This window comes from Sus scrofa, chromosome 7 (genome assembly GCF_054392235.1).
Source record: "Sus scrofa isolate SSC_HxYL_T2T_F1_AM1 chromosome 7, Sscrofa_HxYL_maternal_Yorkshire_Landrace_v2.0, whole genome shotgun sequence".
NCBI classification, from domain to species: Eukaryota; Metazoa; Chordata; class Mammalia; order Artiodactyla; family Suidae; genus Sus; species Sus scrofa.
The window spans coordinates 82,869,425-82,891,045 of NC_139389.1; the positions used below are offsets into that span (position 1 = coordinate 82,869,425).

The window sequence follows — 21,621 nt, forward strand, 5'->3', positions numbered from 1 at the left end:
TGAGGCTGCGCAGTTATGGAGAAAAGGCAGTTCTCAGAGGTCTACTTGTCTGTCACCAACATTTGTCTTCCAGGCATTCTTTTTTTTTTTTTTTTTTTTTCTTTTTCTTTTTCTTTTTCTTTTTCAGATGACATGTTTAGTGTGGTTTGCATTCGTGGGAACCATAACCTTGAATTGGGTGATTTTTTTTTTTCCCCTTACATAAAGTACAAAAGTCATCTTGCATTAATATGTCTTTTGACTGGATTTATCTTGCCTTTAGGGATAATAAAGGCTCAGTGAGCTGAGCATCTAACATAAGCAAGGAAAGGTTTCTGTTTATTTAGAACTCTGAACTTGCTGTCACTTTGACTTTCCACACCCCTCAGTAGCAACAAATTACACATTCATATTAGTCTGATCCCACTCCCCCAGTGACCTGTGTGAACTGATTGGGCAGCTGTTAGGTATGCCTAATATATGAATCACAAAAGTGAGATACATACTTAGATTTTAAGTTACTTGCCAACGATCATTGCTTGCAGTAAGTTCTTTGGTTTGCATGCAAGAGCAACTCATTCCCATTACTTCAGGAAAATAGGAGTTTTTCATAACCCTGTCTATGAACTGTAAATCTGGGTGTACCCAGGAAGCTCTGAGTGTTTCCTTTCCTTTTCTCTGTCTCTCCATCTCTTCCCATATCTGCACCATCCTTTCCTTAATCTACAGATCAGTTTTTTTTCTGTAACTTTGCTGTATATGTAATCTGTCTTCTCTTAACCTCTCTCTGCATCATAAATGACACTTAAAGCTTCAGCTCCCATTGCTATATGGGTCATTAGCTGTTTTCTTTCAGAATATGATTGGCTCAGCTTCTCTTTGTAAGCAAGGCTGTATTGTAGCTGGTTTGACTCTTCCTGGGTTAAGGGGTCTCTTCTGTTCCACCCAGCTTTTACTGGGAAGGTGTATCTACGTGGTTCATAAAAGCAGGTGGTTGGGCAGCTCCCCTGAGGACCATAAAGTGAGAAGCAAGGTATCCTGAGTTATGGCCTGTCCAGTACATACCTTCCCTGCCTGGTGTATAACTTTCTTCCTACACATAGTTCCAAAGATACCCTCTTCTAGTGTAATCCAATCCTCATAGGTAAGAACCACACATTCATTTATCCTTTCCCAACAAGAAGCACCCCAAAGTCAGAGTCAGCTGCTGCTACATTGAGAAGCAGTCATGGGACCCCATCAGGTAGTCTAAACACACAACTCTCAGTGATGTCCATTTCAACCTGGTTGTCTCACGGCACAGTCTAGCTATTCTGGAACCCATGGACTAAATGTTATGTATAACACCGACACACCCTGTGTGCAGTAGTGGAGGCTATCTTAATGTTCATTTTTTAAAAATAGAAAAGAAATTTCCACCTCTTAAATTAGGTGCGATAAAGCCACATCATCATATATTGGTCAGCAGCTCAGCCTATGTAGCTCAGGCCATATATAGACAGCTAGCCTGTCTGGTAGAATAGAGTCCATATCCAGAATGGGCAACCTCCTCCTGGCACCCTGAGGCCATATGTTTGGACAGAGTAAGGTTTATTGGAAGAACCCTGGCTGCTAAGCCCTTGGCTTGCTGCCTTTCCTCTTATCCCTTGAAATGAGTTTCGTGTAAACAACTTCTTTAGAGTTGTCTTTAGGCTGTTGATTGACCTGGGTCTTTGGAAGTACCACGAAATCTTCTATTTTCTTCCTGTGCCTTTGCTTGTTAAAATCTCATTGTGGAGGGTTTTGTTTTGTTTTGCTTTGTGAGTTCTTCAGTAGTTAATTGTGACATAGAACTATCAGCTCAGTGGTTGTGTCTCAAACCAGAATCTTTTTGGATTTTTTCCCCTTCAACTCCCGTTAAGAGTTTAGAGCACGCTGATTTTGTAATAGATAGAGTAGGTATCTATGGAGCTGGGATTCTGTAATCAAGCTTGTTTATTTCTGAGCTTTCTTTCTTGGCTAATTTCCATGTGGTTTCTGAGTTAATTGCATAGAAAAAGAAAAAGAAAAATTTCGTTTTCAGCACTGTATTGACATGACTTTTACATTTGCATTTAATCATTTGCATTTCTTCTATCTCAGTAAGTACAGTGAACTGTCTTTATATTTACATACCACTCAGGACTATATGATAAATTAGGGTTAGAATTAGAATAGAGGAAATCAGCATAGTCATTTTGTAAATAACTAGGCATCAAGGAACGCTGCAGCCGTCAACCAACACCAAATAACTTCCAACTAATTAAGGCATTGGAGTATTTTTTTTAACATATGTTATTTATCTAGTCTTAATTTAGCGAGTGAAAGTTCCTGTTCCCAACCCTGTCTTCTTTCTCTTCAGAGCTTCCCAGCTTTTGCTGAGTTGGGTCGGGCTTGCCAGTGAGAAGTGGATACAGCTAAACAGAGCTGCTGGGGGATTTCTGTGTTATAGGTGAGCATGCAGAGAGAATTAGCAGACCAAGTCTGTAAAGTTGTATAGTGTTAGTTATTTCATACAGAGTATAAAACAAACGATGATCATCATGGGAATGATGGTTTGGTATTGTGTCACTTGCTGCTCTTTAGGTATTTTTGAGGTGAACACAGACATCTATGAAGTCTGCTGGGGTGTTGCCATCGTGGCTCAGCAGAAATGAATCTGCCTAGCATTCATGCCTAGCAGGTTCAATCCCTGGCCTCTTTCAGTGGGTTAAGGACCCTGCGTTACCATGAGCTGTGGTGTAGGTTGCAGATGTGGCTCGGATCTGACATTGCTGTGGCTGTGGTGTAGGCCAGCACCTACAGCTCCTATTTGACCCCGAGCCTGGGAACCTCCGGATGCTGTGGGTGAGGCCCTAAAAAGACCAAAAAAAAAAAAAAAATCTGCTACATGGGCTGTGAGCAAAATCTGCTACATGGGCTGTGAGCAAAATCTGCTACATGGGCTGTGAGCAAAAGGTTCTTTAAAAAAAAAACAAAATGCGGGAGTTCCTGTTGTGGCTCAGTGGTTAACCAATCCAACTAGGAACCATGAGGTTACGGGTTTGATCCCTGGCCTTGCTCAGTGGGTTAAGGATCTGGCATTGCCATGAGCTGTGGTGTAGGTTGCAGACACGGCTTGGATCCCGCATTGCTGTGGCTCTGGCGTAGGCCGGCGGCTACAGCTCTGATTCGACCCCTAGCCTGGGAACCTCCATATGCCATGGGAATGGCCCTAGAAATGGCAAAAAGACAAGAACAAACAAACAAAAAAAACCCCAAAAAACCCCAAATGCGTATATATTGTGATTATGCTTTCTGCATAAAGCCAGGGGTCCTTTGGACAGCAGCAGTTATTGAGAGCCTCCTGCGGCTCCAGGCTCCCTCCTGCAAAGTCTCCTGCCCTTGCCTGCCCCACTATACCTCTCATGTGCGTGTCTTGAGTCTCGCACAGACTTGGAAAGTATTAGACACTCGGTGAAATGCCTGCTCAAAAAGATGAAAACATGGTAGATTCGAAGGTTTGGGCCTTCAGATTTCTGTGGGACACTGACTCTTTGCAGTTTATGTTGAGATTAAATAGGACATCAGTGAAAAAAAGACTACCAGGCTGGTATTTTAAGAAAACCAATCAAATACATGAATATGCATCTTTGCCCACTTGTTTGATGATTTCCTTAGGATAAATTCTTAGGGGTAGAATTGATGATTTACCAGTTTTCAGAGCTTTTGGTACAGTGTCTGAAAACTGTCTCCCAGTTGGCTGTGTATGAAGCTGCAGGAGTCCCCACCCTCCATATTTCATCCCACTTGTATTTGTGACTCCAGAGCCTGCTTGGTGGCACGTCCTCAGAGAAGTTGACTTTTGCGGGGTGTGAGAATAGAAAGTGTTTATAAACATCTAAGATGACAATGGGATTTGAATATTTAGCTTGTTTTTGCTTATTTTGGTACCCTTGGTTTAATTCCCCCAAATTCATGTGATGATTTCTTGATCTCACCTTTACTTTCCCATTGGGCAGTAACTCTTTTGTTAAACTGTGCTCTTTCTTTCTTATGTATTCTTACAACTTTCCCAATCATGCTAATTAATTTAGTATCTACATCAGGTTGTTCATACTTAGTAACCAGACAGAAGGGAATTAGCCAACAGGCCAGATACAAGAAAGCAGGGCAACTTGGATGATGGTCGGTTGACATTAAGCCTCACTTTGGGCAATAAAACAGAGAGTGGCGGGCATGGTGAATTTGAGACTGTAGATGTGGTGGGGGTGGGTGGGCAGCCATGGGCCGACTGTTGCTGGAGGCTTCCAGTTTTCAGGTGAAACTAGAAATCTATTTAACATAAAATATGGACTTTTAAAATGCACATGGGGAGCTCCTGTTATGGCGCAGTGGTTAACGAATCTGACTAGGAACCGTGAGGTTGCAGGTTCGGTCCCTGCCCTTGCTCAGTGGGTTAAGGATCCGGTGTTGCCGTGAGCTGTGGTGTAGGTTGCAGACGCGGCTCGGATCCCGAGTTGCTGTGGCTCTGGTGTAGGCCAGAGGCTACAGCTCTGATTCGACCCCTAGCCTGGGGACCTCAATATGCCGCGGGAGCGGCCCAAGAAATGGCAAAAAGACAAAAAATAAAAACTAAAAAAAAAAAAATAAAATGCACACGGGCCAAGAAAATTTGCAAGACTACCCATTGATGACCTCAGGTCTGTTCACCCCCACTTTAGTAAACAGGTGGGGCTGAACATTTTAAAAGTTAATCTTTGGAGTTCCCATTGTGGCTCAGCAGGTTAAGAACCTGATTAGCATCCATGAGGATGTGGGTTCAATCCATGGACTCTCTCAAGTTAAGGACCTGGTGTTCCATGTAGGTCACAGACGCAGCACAGATCTGGCGTTGCTGTGGCTGTGGTATAGTCTGGCAGCTGCAGCTCTTATTCGACCTCCTAGTCCAGGAACTTCTATGTGCTGTGGATACAACCATAAAAAGAAAAAAAAAAAAGATGCATTTTTGAGATTTATCCATGTTGATCCATGTAAGTCTAGTTCATTCATTTTAATGAATGCATAATATTACAATATATGCAAATAACACAACTTATTTACCCATTCTTAGGAAATTTAGGTTGTTTCCAATATTTGCTAATAAAAAGTTGCAATGAGCATTCTTCACCATGGCTCTAAGTTTACATGTGCAAGAATTGCTCTAGGGTACATCCTTAGGGTATGTATATCCTTAAGGTGCAGCTGTAAAAAAAAAAAAAAAGAATCATCTTTCATCTTCTCTCCCTTCTCCCTATAATACTTGATCCTAAATGGACATCTGAGGAGTTTATCTTTGTCTCAGACATCTTTTTCCTAGAGAAGCTTCTCTGTGACCATTTTTTGCCATCCATGTAACCAGAGTTTCCCCTGCTCTTCTGAAAGTGTGTAGGGTCTGTGCAGAATTGTGCCCCGTGGGGAGTGTTCCACACTCACCTAGGTCCGGCTGTGTCCGTCTCTCCTGAAGCATCCAGGGCACGCCCCTGGCACAGATCCCAGGTGGAAGCTTGGGCATATGTCCAGGTCACTCAGAGTTAATAGCTTCCATGGTTTTCCATCAAACTGGCTCACTGTGTGTAATCCTTACAGGTTGACCTAATTAAATTCTTTAATTACATCTCAAGGACAGGGTTAACAGGGTAAGTAGCTACTGATCACCAGCCTTTGAAGAATTAACGTACCTGCCTCTTCAGACTTTTCATTTTGGTCCAGGGTGGCCTGTTTTTATTGTCTTTCTCCTCAACTGGACACTTGCCATTGGATGAACCTGACTTGTCTCTAATTTCCATTCCTTGTGCAGAGCCCAGTCATGATAATTACTCAGTAAATGTTTGTCAAAGGAAGAAGGAGAGGTCCTGTCCTGAGGTGCAATTTCTTTGTGACTTCTGATAATAAAGAACAATGTGTGTGGAGCTGAATTATTCATCAGAGCCAGGTGACTGTCCCCTTAGAAGGCTTGGGGAGCTTTGGTTCCACATGATGTGATTTCCCTGTCTGATGTGAGTTGTGAATGATAGTGACTGTTATTCTTCATCCCCCTTGCTTAATGGCTGAACCCACAGGACAGGTCTAAATTGATTTCAACTACTGCATTGAATTGCTTGCTTATTGATTGTTCTCCACTGCAACGTCAGCTCTGTGAGAGAAAGGACTGCCATGATCTCGTTCCCCTCAGTGCCTAGGACAGTGCTGCATATTGAATGAAGTAGGCTGTGTCTTTCCCCAGCTCCTTGTGTGTGCATTTTCTTTTCTCACTTTGCCTTTTTTTAAAATTTATTTTTTATTTATTTTTTATTTTTGTGTCTACACAACCCTGCATCTCCCTTGGGGAAAAACACTTTATCCACATTGGGGTAGACAAGTTGGCTCTGTTATTATTTTCTTGCTTAAGCTGGCAGTTCCATATGGTGAAGCAAAAAGGTGCAATGGAAACAGGACAGGGTTATAGGAGCAAAACCCACCTCTTTCCTGGCTGAACCTAGCAGCATCATCAAGGTAGGTTGCTTTTCTGAGCCTCATTCTCTTTACCTGTCCAGGGGAGATGAGGCTATTAACCTCACAAGTTGGGAAGATGAAATAGGATGACACTTGAGGAAAGCTTTGTAAAATACACTGTGATGTGTATATACCTGTGCAGATATAAGCTGCCATACTTGTCTGCCTTTTAAGGACCAGATGGGAGCAGGCTGAGACCCAGGGAGCCAATTTCTGTAACCTCTTCCTTCATCCTTTACAACATTCTTGCAAAGTGTGAGGCATTATTCCATCTTAAAGATACAGCTCTCAGAAATAAAGAATTTTACTCACAATTATTTGTCAAGTAAAGGCAAAGCTCAGACCTGATTATCTAATGACTAATTTAGCCTCCATCTGTAAGACTGAGACAGGAGGGAAGTGACCACTGAACCTTGGTCCCTGATTCTGGATGGGGAGCTGGATCACATGTGCTTGAACATCTCTGTAATTTGTTAATGTGTGATAGCATAAACTTGTACTAGTGTTAGCCTGAGTTAGTATTAATTAGAGTAGTATTCAATTGATGGAATTTTCTTCCCTATCAAATGCTGCACAACTGGTTAGGTCAAAAGTTAGTTATTTTCTGGAACATGCTGATTGAGAAAGGGGTTGACATTGAATGACAGAAGCGCTGATTGAATGGGGCAGAATCTACATTTGCATATGGACCTTGAGTCTGACCTGGATTTGTAGGCTATGCTGTGGCATCCCCAGTCCATAGAACAGGGATGCCCGCCTACCCCCCCATCCCTCTCACGTGGAGATTTCACTGTTGATTGGATGCTGCATCCTAACCAAGGCATTCTGGTTTGTTGCTTCTGGGGAGTCTCCATTGAACCTGTAGAGACTCTTCCGTTACCCAACGAGACCTTGTGCAGCTGTGTGTGGAAATCAGGATAATTCCGGCATTTCTGAGAGCATTTTAATAGAGCACTGATTACAGATTGCAGGCACCTGGTGGTAGTTTTGTACTGAGGCTGAAGGGTGCAGTTCCAAAGACAAAAACTAGGCTTGACAGATTCCTATTTTCCTACCCGGTTGTTTCCCAGGGCCTGGAATAGGTACCAAGAAACCCTTACAACAGCTCATCCAGATTCTTGGCATGGTTAGCATGTGTTTGCAAGAGACCCCCCAATCCAGAGCATCAAATTCCCAGAGTGGTAATGGACTTGTGCCTTTGCTCAGGGCATGTTCTCCTTCCAGTGCCTCAGAGCACCGAGACTGAGGAGGGGCTCCTGTTAGTTGGGGTCAACACAGAGCCCTGTGGCTTGGGACTTAGCCAAAACAATTCTGTGCTTCTTGGACTGTCTCAAGCTGTTCCACTTGGGCAGACCATCATTGCTTTTGGCCTCGACAGCCAAATGAGAAAACATAAACTGTGAACATTCAAGGGAATAGAAGGTAATAGCCAAATGAGGTTTAGAAATCTATGGGCTGGTGATATTCTAGTCCAGCATTTAATTTCATGCTAATTCAGAAGAAAAAAGATGAATCTGAGAAGAGTCCCCACTGCAATAAATGTTGTTTTCTCTCTTTTTTTTCCCTCTGTGCTGACATACCACCTATTCTTACCTTCCATGAACTTGGGATTACTATCTATAACAACCTCTACCTGAAAGAGCATTGCAGTAGAGTGGAAAACAAAAGCTAGCCCTAATGTTGGCCTTACTCCCCTTTGGTTGTATGATTTGGGAATTACCCTCTGGGCTTCAGTTTTCTTAGGATTTTAAGGAAGAGAATTGGATGAGCTGGACAATCACCAAATCACTTCCAGCCATTAAATGTGTACGCTTAGATTCCACATATGAGTAATATATGGTATTTGTCTTTCTCTTTCAGACTTACTTCACTCTAGTTCCATCCATGTTGATGATGTGAGAAAAAAGAATGTATACGTGCATGTGTGACTGAGTCACTGTGCTGTACAGTTGAAAATTGACAGAACACTGTAAACCAGCTATAATGGAAAAAAAACAAAAATCATTATATAAAAAAAGTGTAAGCTTAAGGATGCCAGCATACTAACTTGCCCCACATCTTTCAACTGAATTATAAGCTGCTGGTGGGTAGGGCCCCAAAAGATGTCAAGGAACGGTTGTTGGCTGGCTCATTTGGAAGGTCTTGCTGAGATCCTACTCAGTAAAGTCAAGCGGCTGGAATTCCTCTTGAATTCCAAACCTTTCAGACGTGTGAAGCCATGAGCATTGCTGCAGGGGAAGCAACTAAGGTTGCTTGAAGCACTGGCAGAGGAAAATAGAAGGTGCAGAAAGAGTGTGGGGCAGGAGGTACCAAGGAGGGTCCAAGTTGTGCTTTTGAAATACCAGAGGGGGGTAATACAGCAAAGGAAGTGGAAAGAGGAGTTTCCCCTGAGAACCAGCAGAAACCTTTGAAATATGTGCCTTTCATTTTTAAGCCTTTTCCGGTTTGGAAAATAGCCCACAGGGTTCATAAAACTGCCTGGTGGCAGCCATCCAAGATCCTCTCAGGAGCTGACTCCTGTTGTAAACGGCTGGTCTCCAAAGGAGGGTGGTGAACAGCTGTGATGAGGCTTCAGTGGGCATTGTCCTGTTTATGGAGATAGGGATTTCTCATAGACTCTCCCTGCTAACATGTTCTCAGCTCCCCAGTTTTTTATTTGTGGGATCCAAACAAGCTCTCTTCTAACTAGATCACATGGTCTTCTTTGCCAACCAACATAGCATGACCTGCCCACCCAAGATGCACAGATAGCTGGAAAGAACGACTTCAAACTATAGCCTGATTCATTATCTTTGTAGTTGCTGGGCAGGCATGATGTTTGGTCCACTCAGAGGCAAGGCTGAGTAGAGGCAAAACTGTGAAGCAGATGAAATTTGTCTTGGTTTACCTGGAATGCATTTCTACCTCATCTTTTCCTATTCTTTTCATTTCTTCAGTAGAAGATAATGAGAGAGCAAAGACTGCTAGAATCATGCTTCATAGGTTCAAATCCCTGATCTGTCCTTTAAGAGCTAGGTTCAAATCCCTGATCTGTCCTTTAAGAGCTGTGTGATCTAGAGCAACTTACTTAACTATCTGAGCCTTAGTTTCCTTATCTGTAAAGTGGATTCGCACCCCCCCCACATATAAACGTATTAATAAGGACTGTGACATACCCAAGTCCCATTAAGTATATGCATCTCATTTAGGAATTTGAGGTGCTGATGGGAAAAGCTTTTGGAGGCTGGAAGGGAATCTCCCCAGCACCGTTCGAATTACACTGCATAGGCACAAAATCATGAAGCCAACTGTTGGAGACACTGTTTAAAGTTGAAATGACAGTCCTTGGCTATATCCGTATGAGAAGATTTTAATGACCTTATTGAAAACCTCATTTGTGAAACTGAGCCATTGAAGGACAGAGTGCCTTATCTTTTAGGTTGACAAGGTAAATACATGTAAAGTGGCTCCTGGATGTTTTAGGTTTCTTCTCTTCACCTCATTGCTGTGAAGGGCTTCATGTCAGGGTGTAACACTGATAAAGTATCAATTATAGAAAACCAAATGAGGAGTTCCTATTGTGGCTCAGCAGTTAACGAGTCTGACTAGCATCCATGGGGATGCAGTTTCGATCCCTGGCCTTGCTCGATGGGTTAAGGATCTGGTGTTGTTCTGAGCTGAGGTGTAAGTCGCAGACGCAGCTCAGATCCTGCATTGCTGTGGCTCTGGTGTAGGCAGGCAGCTGGCCTCTGGTTTGACCTCCATATGCCACCAGCGCTGCCCTAAAAAGCAAAGAAAACTGACACTCTCTCAAGAAATTATCAAGTAGTGATATAAGGGATTCAAGTAGGACAACTCTTCAGATTGATGACTTAGAGAATATTTTGAGATTTGCTCTCATTTTTAGATTTATGGAAAATATGTGAATTTTGTTTCAACTGTATTTTCAGTTTTTGTAGGTTTCATACACTTAAAAAATGGTCTTTTGAAAGATGTATTACCTTTTTAATGTTAAATTCTAAGTCTGTTCTAAAATTGAAAGAGCTAAATCAAGAGGACGTATAATTTACCTAAGATTTGGGAAAACAAATATATGATATAAAAGGCTCATTTTATGGTTGCCAGAGGATGTGCTCATTTATTTGTTCCTTTGTTTTTAGTAGTTAATATGTTCAGTTATTTTTTTTTTCAATCCAAAACTTTTGTTGCCAACTTCTGTATAAATCACACCCCTCACGCCTGAACCACACTACCTAAGTCTTCCACTTCCTTTGATGAGTGGGTTCTATTGTCAGTGTAGGTGAAAGAAGCATGCTGATTCAGCAAGCAGTATGGAACACAGCACACAATTACACTGTTTCATTTTCGTGTTGTCAACCCTTGGATGGTTTTGTCCATACATGGTTGGAATAGATTTGTCTATTAGGCGTGTTGTCTGTAAACAGTGCTCTCAAGCCAACATATTTGCTCAGTTTCCTGACTAGCTGTTTGACACCACAATGACATGAGTCTTCAAAAATTGGGAAATGCTAGCAATTCCAGCTCCTTTTGGTTTGTTTTCTTTTACAACCGTTTGTTCTTTCTTTGCTGCGGCTAAATTCGTTTTTAATGCTTCTCTCATACTTTGGATCGATAATGCTGTCATAATCCAATGAGTGTACCCCAGCCCACCCTGCCCTTTGGTACTTTTTTCCACCCCATTACTGTAGAATCGGTGTATGAATACTGTAGAACAAACATAGCTGGTCCTCGAAGTTTAAAGTTGTGAATGTGCAGGTTCTATTATAGAATGAATCCCTCAAAATGAGTGATGCTTGTGAAATCTTCGTCTCACCTTAGTGAATCCTCCAAATGGCATGTTCCTGCAGCTTTTTGTTGCTATTGTTGGTGGTGGTGATGTTATTTTTTGGCTTTGTCACATCATTTGTTAAAGTTAGGAAGCGATCGACAAGGCAGCTTCAAAAGTCCATCCAGCACATAAATAAACTTGTGTAAACACAGATCTTGTGGTCTGGGGACAGAGCATGGTGTGTTCTTGGGATATTAAACCTACAAGAAGCATGTGCTTACTGAACATATAAACAAGGGAAGAGGAGATGACAATGGTCTAGGTCTATAATTGAAGCCGACATGAGTCACTGGCTTGGAAGATCCTGTGAACATACTGTCTCCTCTAAAAGGAGGGGTAGTATATACATGGAAGAGAAAGCCAACCAGCTCCTAAGGTATTTGGTACCTGGATGGTAGAAAAGAGGTTTTTCATTTTCTTCCTTAAAGAGCCGAGCATGGTGACCAGCGTTGCTGTGTGTGGTGGTGCTGTTTTCACACTGCCTCGGCAGTCTGTGTCCAAGGGAACAGGTGCAGGCTGACATCTGCCTGGTGTTCTGTTTACCAGGTTGTGGGCCTCCGCATGGTGCTGCACTTGCTCGGAGGTAAAGATGCCCTCTCTTCTCACCACAATCACTTCCAGGCCTTGCCATTATTGCTCAGAGCTTTTGCTTTCCTTTCTCACAACACTTTGAAGGTGGGACTTCATCCACTTTCACCTTTGGGATTTCCAACACCATGCCTGGACTGCAGCTGAAAAGAGAATACAGCAGACTGACAATTGGATCTCAGTTAAATCCATTTTGATATGTCTTCTGGTTTGGGGAGAAAGACTGTCCCTCAAAATCAAAAATGTTTAAGGAATAGTCAAGTTACAGTGGAGTAAGAATACTGCCCTGTGGAATCTCAGACCTATTTTTTTTTTTTTTCGGTTTTAGAATCCAGAGATAATCATATTAACATTCTGGAAGACTTTTTTCTAGAAATCTCTTTATGCCTATCAATACTCATATCTTTTCCATTCATGAGCTTATTTCCTGTTGTGTAACTTCCTTGTTTTCGTTCTATTATGTCAGTCATTTTTTTTCAAGTCAGTATTTATGGATCTATGCCATGATTTTAAAAGGCTATGTGATATTCCATTGAGTGAAAGGGCTGTGCTGTATTTTACCAATGAAGATTAGATATGGATGGATATTTAGATTGTTTATAATGTTTTGCTCTTAAAAATGGATCTGAAGTAAGCATGCATCATGTACAATACACACAGCATTCCCTTTTTCTCTAGTAGTAGAATTACTGATTCAAAAGGTTTTGGTTTCAAATAGTAAATCTCTGTAAGAGAGGAATTATAACTTCTTCAAAATCCTTGGACCAATAAGGGTGGGTTAAAAATGACGTAGTTTGCCATTCATAAGTGCACGTACCTAAAGATTCTAGTTTACATAAAGAGTAAACTTTGGAAGATACATTCAGCCTCAGTCTTGATTGTATACTTGGAATTGCGTGGAGGTGTTTTGTAAATCATGAAGTGCTGTACAAACCTCAGTGACTCATTACTAGAGCTTTACAAAGCATCTGCCATGTACTCTCAAAAAAAAGTTTATAGAGTCTTTTTGTTTATTTTATAAATAATTCATTCAATACAGGGGTGGGGAAAAAAAAAAAAACCTGAAGACATTGGTTCTGGACCTGGTTGTATAGTATAATAAATCAAAGATATCCATAAGTCCCAGGCCCTGCCCCACCAGGTCCCCTGAATCTGTATGAGCAGGACCTAGCCACCCCAGTTCATTTGGGATGTACACTGTCTTTGTTTGGAATTCTTCCTTTAAGGTTATTTTTTGGTCTATCTCCAAATATTTTTTCTAGCAGAATAGAGAGTATTTGGGGCTTTTTTTCTCCCATATACTTAAAATTCTTGTTTTTCCTATTTGGAATTTTCTGGCTCCTTCTAGAATATTTTTAGCATTTTTTTTCTGTGTGACTTATTGATTTAGTCTCAATCTATGTAAATCTTGTCAAGTCTCTTTATTTTTATTAAAAAATTTTTTTTCCCCTTTCTTTTTGCCATTTCTAGGGCCACTCCCACAGCATATGGAGGTTCCCAGGCTAGGGGTCAAATCGGAGCCACAGCCGCCAGCCTACACCAGAGCCACAGCAACACAGGATCCGAGCCATGTCTGTGACCTCCACCACAGCTCACGGCAACACCGGATCCTTAACCCACTGAGCAAGGCCAGGGTTCGAATCTGCAACCTCATGGTTCCTAGTCGGATTCGTTAACCACTGAGCCATGACAGGAACTCCTTAAATGTTTTTATTAAGGTATTTTTAGCAGGGATTTAGTTCTATTATTATTTTTACTTATTTCTATTTTTTTTTTTATTAGGGTATAGTTGATTTAGTGTTGTGTCAATTCCGGCTGTACAGCCTAGGACCCAGTCATATATAAGTGTATATATTCTTATATCATTTTGCTGTAAATTGTGTCAAGTCTTAAGTATGAGTTTTTGGTCTGCCATCCCCATCTGGTTTTATACGTTGGCAAACCCATTCCTTAGCCCTTATTGTTTCTACCAAAAAGAATGATGAACTTAAAATGATTGCAGTTTTCAACTTCGAATGTTATCACCAGATTAAAGTTACCATTCTCTTCTAGTGGCGTATCTGACTCTCTTTTTAGATTCTACTTACAAGAATTTTCATCACAGAGCAGTAGTTGAACTACATGGGAAAATTAGCTGGTGGATTTAAATTTTTGTCTATTTTACTTAATTTATCTTCACACTTAACCTTCTATGGAAACACAAAATTTTCATCTTGAGAACTATCTAAGAGTAAAGTTGTCTCAGTAGAAAATTTGCATATTTATAATAATCAGTGACCCTTACTTGAGTATTAAATAGCTAAATTGACCTCAGATTAACTCATTGGTCTTAATTTATGAAACTGGAAAAAATAAAATTGATTTATTATTATTATTTTTTGCTTTTTAGGGCTGCCCCCACGGGATATGGAGGTTCTCAGACTAGAGGTTGAATCGAAGCTACAGCTGCTGGCCTATGCCATAGCCACAGCAATGCCAGATACAAGCCACGTCTGTGACCTATACCACAGCTCATGGCAACGCCAGATCCTTAACCCACTGAACTGAGGATCGAACCCACGACCTTATATTTCCTAGTCAGATTTGTTTCTGTTGCACCGCAATGGGAACTCCAAGATTAATTTTTATTACATAACAAGTTGTATATTTTCTACCAGGTGAAGTTTTTGGATTTGGGATAAAGGTAACATTTTTAGATTAAATCTAAGTTCAGTGATTGTGTAATAACATCTGACTTGTAACATTTAGTACTTATACACTGAGGAGTTTAAGGAAATCAGTTTAATGTTTTTCTACTTTGGTTTCAATGTTTGTAACATTCCCCAGTTCCTTGTCAAGGTGATTGTAATTGTGTTTCTGTGTCTGGACCTGAGGCATGGAGAAAAAACAATTGAATACAGTCAAGCTTGAATCATATGCATCTTCTAGAATATTACATTGGACAGTGTAGAGGGACAGTTGTGAGCAAAATGGGGATGATACTAGAGCCTTTTTAGGAGGCACCCAAATCATTCAAACGTGGGGTGATGGGGATCCAAATCAAGGCAGAGGATGTAAGGATAAAGAGGATTTGGTGGAGTCCAGAAATATTTTATCAGATCCATAGAACTTGGTGATTGCTTAGTTGTTATGGGGGCTTGAGGGGTTTGCAGGATAAGACTCGAGTCTAAATTAACTCTTGCTGGAAACGTTCAGTTGGCAGCTAGATACATGGCTTTAAATCCAGGAAGGCACTGGGAGCTGGGTGCATGATCAGCATCAGCAGATTGAAGGTGGGAGTCAAAATTGCATTTGTAGAATTTCAAAAACTAAATAGCATTGTAGAGCAGTCCTATCATAGAGAATGACCTTATTTCTAAGTCATTGGAGGTGAGTTCACTAGAGTTTCCATGCACTAGGGGAGACCAGTTGATTCTCACCAAAAGTCTTCGAGGATGACATCCTGTTTGCTCTTAACTTGGAGAACTCTGAAAGTTGACATCAGCTGGTTTTGGTTTTAACTAGTTTAAGAGGGTGATGTCTAAAACCAGGGATTCTGGTTACTCATTGGAAATGGAAATAACCTTGTCCAGGTTACTTGTGTTGGCATAGCCAATGCAAAACCATGATCAGAAGATTGCACATTAAGCATGGCAAGTCAGAGAGGTTAGATGAATCGGTCATCTAATATTAATAAGCTAAATAGTCAGTGCCTCTGTTTCACCCGAGCTGGCTCTTGCCTCTCAGGTGAGAAACGTTTAAGCCCTGTAGGCTGCACCACCTTAGACCCACATGCAGAATAATGAGTGTACCGCCATAGGGCATCTGCACTCCTTCTTGTCTCTGCCACAGAGGACAAGTGTCAGTTCAAGAACTGGAAACCAAAAACGTTAGTGTTGGAATACAAAGACATCTTCCCTCTCTACCCCATAATTTATGTCCTTCGTCTTCCTCATCTGTGAAGAGCCTGGAGTTTACAACTCTTGCTGGAAAGGAGGATTTCCTGGTTACTGGGAGTGGGGATGGGCGATGGAGGACCATCTCACTATAGTAACCATGTGCTGACGGAAGTAGTTATGGGTTAGAGGGCTTAAAATGAGAAGACGATAGATGAAAAGGCTTGAGGGAGATGAAAGCTAACTGTGGTTAGTTTCTACAACTACCACTTAAGGCAGCCAGCTGCTTTGACTTGCAAATCATATTGTAGGTTGGTTTTTTGGATGGGAAAGCTTTGTAATTATAGCTTAGAGAAGCTGTGGACAAGGAAGAGAGGAAACTTCCATGGGGTTGTAGGGGAGGAAAATAATTTTACCCTTACTCTCCTGAGTTTTTAGCTGAGACCCCTGTAATAAGAGATGAATTAACAAGAGAAAACCAATCAGAAGTTTATGACCTTGCATGCTTCGTGTATATATGGGAGTTACCCTGGGAAAAATGAGTAGTTCTCCAGGTGGCTTAGAATGCTGGATTAAATACCATCCTAGTAGAGAAGGGGGAGAGGGAGTTGCTGACCTCTTAGGGGGGAGAGGATGACTTTTTGGAAAGATGCATGGGCTCCTAGAAGACCAGAAGGGAAGTATGACGGTTTGTGACCAAGTGTGTCTGGCTGTGGTATCGACTTTTAGTCTCCTCTCTTGAGGAGAACAAGAGTCTGTGTTCCCTGGTGGATGAAACCCCTGGAGAGAGGATTTCTGACAACTGAGTTCCCTTGGAAGATCGGTCTTAAGACAGATAAAGGGGATTGAGAGAAAGTCTCTCCTGCATTTGCTGTTATTCACCTGCCTTCAGCTCAAAGCAGTCAGTATACCAAAGCAGCATATTTTGAGGTGGTGTGCGGTGCTCCCCTTCAGGGTGATGTTGATTGGAGTAACAGTGGTCTGTGGTGCACCATTGCTGTGTATTCATCTTGTTTTCTTTACAAAGGGGCCCAGCTGTGCACTGGACATTAATTTATCTGCAGGAAGATGTAAGACCTGAGAAAGCTGCTTCCTTGAATGGAGAGGACAAATCCTGTGCTTTCTCTTCCTGTATTCTCTCCTGAGAACACACCCCTTTCTTTCCATCCCCAGAGTTCCTCCTTAGGCTCTCAGCTTCTCAGTTAGGCATTGGGCTGGCTGCAGGAGAACCAGTTAGAGTTGTTTAAAATACAGATCCCAAGATTCTGATTTGGTCAGGGTGAAGGGAAGGCAGGGGTCTGCATTTTTGAGTTCAGATGTGAAGTCATGTTCAGGAGACATGTTTGGGAGAAATACTCATAGAGTATTTCCACGAAGCTACAGCAGGCACCCCCTCGACTTTCTGATTCTTGCCCTTCTGATCCACTGTCCATTCCCATTTCCAGGGAGTGCATTTATATATACACTCAGGCTCACAGTCCCATAGGCTTGATAGTATCCTTGTCCTGAACAAAAGCTTTAGACCGTTTCCCATAAAAATGAGCTTGATAGTCTCCTACTGGTGAGTTTCCTGAGGGTGAGGTCTATAAATTCCTCATCCTAATAAACTTTATTCAGTGCCTTCTATCTATTAGACCATTTATCTGTATTTAGAGGATTTCATACCCATGAATGAGAAAAGCAAGGCTTTGGTAAAGTTGAGTTTTCCTTTTACAAATACCTTCTGGTATGGCTGGCTACATTTACTCAGTTTCTGCAAGTTCAGAGTATCTTTTATTTTTCATATCTTAGGAGAGTTAATACAGATTTTCCATTTTAAGCATTCATTATGATTCAGATACTAGAATAAGTGATTTGCATGCATGTTTCATCTACTTCTTCCAACATTTTCATGAATTAAGTGAAGATTTCTCCATGTTGCAGTAAATAAATTGAGGGTCTGGAATTTTAAGAGCTTTACCCAATCACATGTAAGTCTTACATTTTGTTAATGAAATGGGAACCCAAGTTTGCTTGATTCCACAACTTGTGCTCAGTGAAGTTAATGACTTTATTCCCCCCCCTTTATTCTTTTTTTTTTTTTTTTTTTTTTGTCTTTTGTCTTTTTGTTGTTGTTGTTGCTATTTCTTGGGCCGCTCCCGCGGCATATGGAGGTTCCCAGGCTAGGGGTTGAATCGGAGCTGTAGCCACCGGCCTACGCCAGAGCCACAGCAACGCGGGATCCGAGCCGCGTCTGCGACCTACACCACAGCTCACGGCAACGCCGGATCGTTAACCCACTGAGCAAGGGCAGGGACCGAACCCGCAACCTCATGGTTCCTAGTCGGATTCGTTAACCACTGCGCCACGACGGGAACTCCACCCCCCCCCTTTATTCTTGACTGCTGAATATCAGTATATTAAAAACAACAACAGGTCATTTCCATATCTTACCAGTTTTTCAAAAGAAGAACAGGATTACCTAAGACTTTGGTAATACATGCGTATTCCTTTTTTTCCCCACTCTGACAGATTTTGCATAGTAAAGTGATACTTTCTATTTCTTTTAATCACAATTTTAGAATCTGAGTTGGAAAAGCAAAAGCCGTGCCACCATTGGGAAAGCAGTGGTCAGAGAATGCCTAATGGGTTTGGGAAGGTGACTTCCTTTCTCCATTGCTTACGGAACACTTGAAGCCACTGTGCTACCACTGGCTTTCTATTTCACACGTTCCCACAGGATGATAGGTGAGAGGCCTTGGAGCTAGAAAAGAACTAGTATGTGTTTGTCTCTTAAAAAAAATTCCCTGTAAATTATAGCACCCTGTCTTGGAAAGTCATTGGATAAATCCCGGCAGGGGAAATTCTGTTTGCTAACTTATAGGAAATCACAGGGTGTCAGTTAGAGGTCAGCATGTTGAGAAACAGGTCCCCCATCACTGTCATCATTTTGTTCTCAACCAGTATGAAGAACCTGGCAGCAATGGTAAAATATCACTATCAGAGCACATAGATCTGGGCATAGATCTATAATATGTAGAGAGGTATAGATAGAGAATAAAAAGCAACACTTTTTATTCTTTATTGTTGGCGCCACTAAGAAAACCTGTGCTATTACACAAATCTGTAGTTTCTCCTGCAGAAACTAGGAGAAATTTCTATAACCAGAGGAATTTTTTTTTTTAATATATCTCTTTCTTACCATGAGGTTATAGGTGTGGACAAGTTACAGGTAGACAGCTGTGTTGGTAGCATTTGTGAACCTTGCCCTGGGAAGGATGGTCCATGATCTCCCACTATAAATCATTTGGATTTAAGGGAAAACTTTGATGTGATCAGTAGTCAACTCCTGGAGAACAGGGACCAGAGCTTATAGTTATTTCTTATATTTCCAATTCTGAGCATTGAGGTGGCACATAATAGGTATTTGTTTACCCATTGGCTCAGTTCTTCAGCAAATTGATCAGCTCCTTGAGATACTGTTAGCATATATAGCTGTGCTATTGATCCCTCTGCAGGATCTCAGAATACTGTGTACAACCTGCATGACGAATATTTTGGCCCTCTCTGCACCTTTAGTTCTGATTTATTAATTGCTTGAACGAATGTTGGTTACTTATTAAGACATGGACTATGACTAGGATGATAGAAGAGAAAACATTTACTCAAGTTGCAGTTGAGTTTTTGGATGATAGGATTAAAATACACATTGACTTTGACTATCATAGACACAGATAAGCGGAATTAAGACCTTCAGGGAAGTACAACTTTGGAAAACTAAATATAACATGGGGACTGTGTATATGTAAGTTTGAAGGGTTGGGGGGGCTCATTGTGAGTCAGCAACATGCTGCTTTATTTTCTTAATTATTGGGCACACACCGCTGGTTAACCACAGGAGCATGACAAGTGGGACCTGCTGGGTAGCATTTCCAAAATATTTGGCATTAGTCAGACTTTTTTTTTTTTTTTTTTTTTTTTTAGAATTCTGTGTCCATTTCCACTGAAGGAAACTGGCAAGAGTTTGGTCAGAGTCCAGAGTATGGCAACTAGAGGCAGAAGAGCACTGGAAAATAGGACCCCATTGAAAGAGGCTAATAAATAAGGATTAATTAGTTGGCCTGACCCAAAGCAGCTGAAGGATGATTAAATTAATGGTCTTCTGTCGCATATATAGTTATTATGTGAAAGATGATATTATTTCCACTATGAATAGAATTAGGGAAATGGATTTACATTAGAGTTAAAAGAGATTTTGAAGTTGCATAAAGAACCTCTTGACTTTAAAGATTGTTAGACAGTGGAAAGACTTCTCGGCTAGAAATGTGAAATCGTGGTCCTTGCAGAACGGGGATGGGGTGGGTACCACTTGCCAGTTAGAGTCAAGAGCCGTTGGGGTAAAGACTGACACACTTTCTAGATCCCATTTTATGCTGCTCGTCTCACACTGCGTTTGTCATTTTCAGCGAGTAAATCTGCATCTGCTTTTTATTTGTGTTTTTTCAAAGTTATTACACATGTGAAGGCCTTGCTTTTTAATGATGCTGTAATGCATTTTGAACAAGCACGAGGTTAAACCACAAATTGAAAATTACTTCACCTGCAGATCCACCTGCTGCTCATTCTTCTACAGGCCTTTAGTGTATTGCCAATTCCAACTCGCTTTTTCTTTTTCTTGTCTAGAGAACTCACTGCGTGCCCTGCTTGCTTGGTCGACAATGAGTGCCAAATCTGCCATCAGCAAGGAAATTTTTGCACCTCTTGATGAAAGGATGCTGGGAGCTGTCCAAGTCAAGAGAAGGACAAAGAAAAAGATTCCTTTCTTGGCAACTGGGGGCCAAGGCGAATATTTAACTTACATCTGCCTGTCAGGTAATGAAAGTCAGATATGGATATTATTAAAACAACTTCTATTTTAAAGCAGTCAATTCTAAGGTATCCAGGTGGTTTGAACATGGCTGCTCCTCTGTTTCTTTCCTGTCCCTCTGTCGTCTTCTCTGATTCTTATTTACTCATGCATGGCATCTTGGTGAGTTTGCCTCATATGGGAAGATAAAGAAGTGCAATTTTATTTTATTTTATTTGTTTGTCTTTTTGTCTTTTTAGGACTGCACCTGCAGCATATGGAGGTTCCCAGGCTAGGGGTCCAATCGGAGCTGTAACTGCTGGCCTACACCACAGCCACAGCAACGCAGGATCCTTAACCCACTGATCCTTAACCCACTGGGATCGAACCTGTGTACTTATGGATGCTAGTCAGGTTTGCTAACCGCTGAGCCACGACGGGAACTCCAAGCAGTGTAATTTTAATGTGTTTTCTGTTTCATGAGGAGCGTCTGTAAAGCTGTAACTGCTGGCCTACACCACAGCCACAGCAACGCAGGATCCTTAACCCACTGATCCTTAACCCACTGGGATCGAACCTGTGTACTTATGGATGCTAGTCAGGTTTGCTAACCGCTGAGCCACGACGGGAACTCCAAGCAGTGTAATTTTAATGTGTTTTCTGTTTCATGAGGAGCGTCTGTAAAGGGTTTGGCAGCCACATCCGTTTGTCCATACTTTTCCTTCACTAGGGCCTTGACTGAAAGTGGGCTATCCCCTGAGATATCTGAGAACAATTCTTGGTATTTGCATAATTGTTACTACCAGCAGCCTGAGTTTCATTGACTTTTTCTTAACAGTTGCCAATAATCAGTAATAGTTGGTCTCAAGATAAATATCGACACCTTATGGAATGTGAGAAAGTAGATGCCGCTCATAAATCACAGCTTTGCCTGACAGCTGTTCCTTGTCAGGAAGAGGCATCTGTTCTATTAAGCTTAGAATTTTGTGGGATTA

The 21,621-nt window shown here is 41.5% G+C and overlaps 1 protein-coding gene across 11 annotated transcripts in view; it reads left to right on the top strand.

Moving 5' to 3' along the window:
* The window catches only part of STXBP6 (syntaxin binding protein 6), a 256,417-nt gene that overhangs the window by 50,433 nt on the left and 184,363 nt on the right, over positions 1–21,621 (top strand). For 8 of the 11 annotated variants that reach the window (XM_084966582.1, XM_005666218.4, XM_005666215.3 and 5 more), the window contains one exon: positions 20,464–20,652. In XM_084966582.1, the coding sequence (XP_084822708.1) occupies positions 20,499–20,652 (154 nt within the window). In that variant the 5' untranslated portion in view covers positions 20,464–20,498. 11 annotated transcript variants of the gene reach the window in all.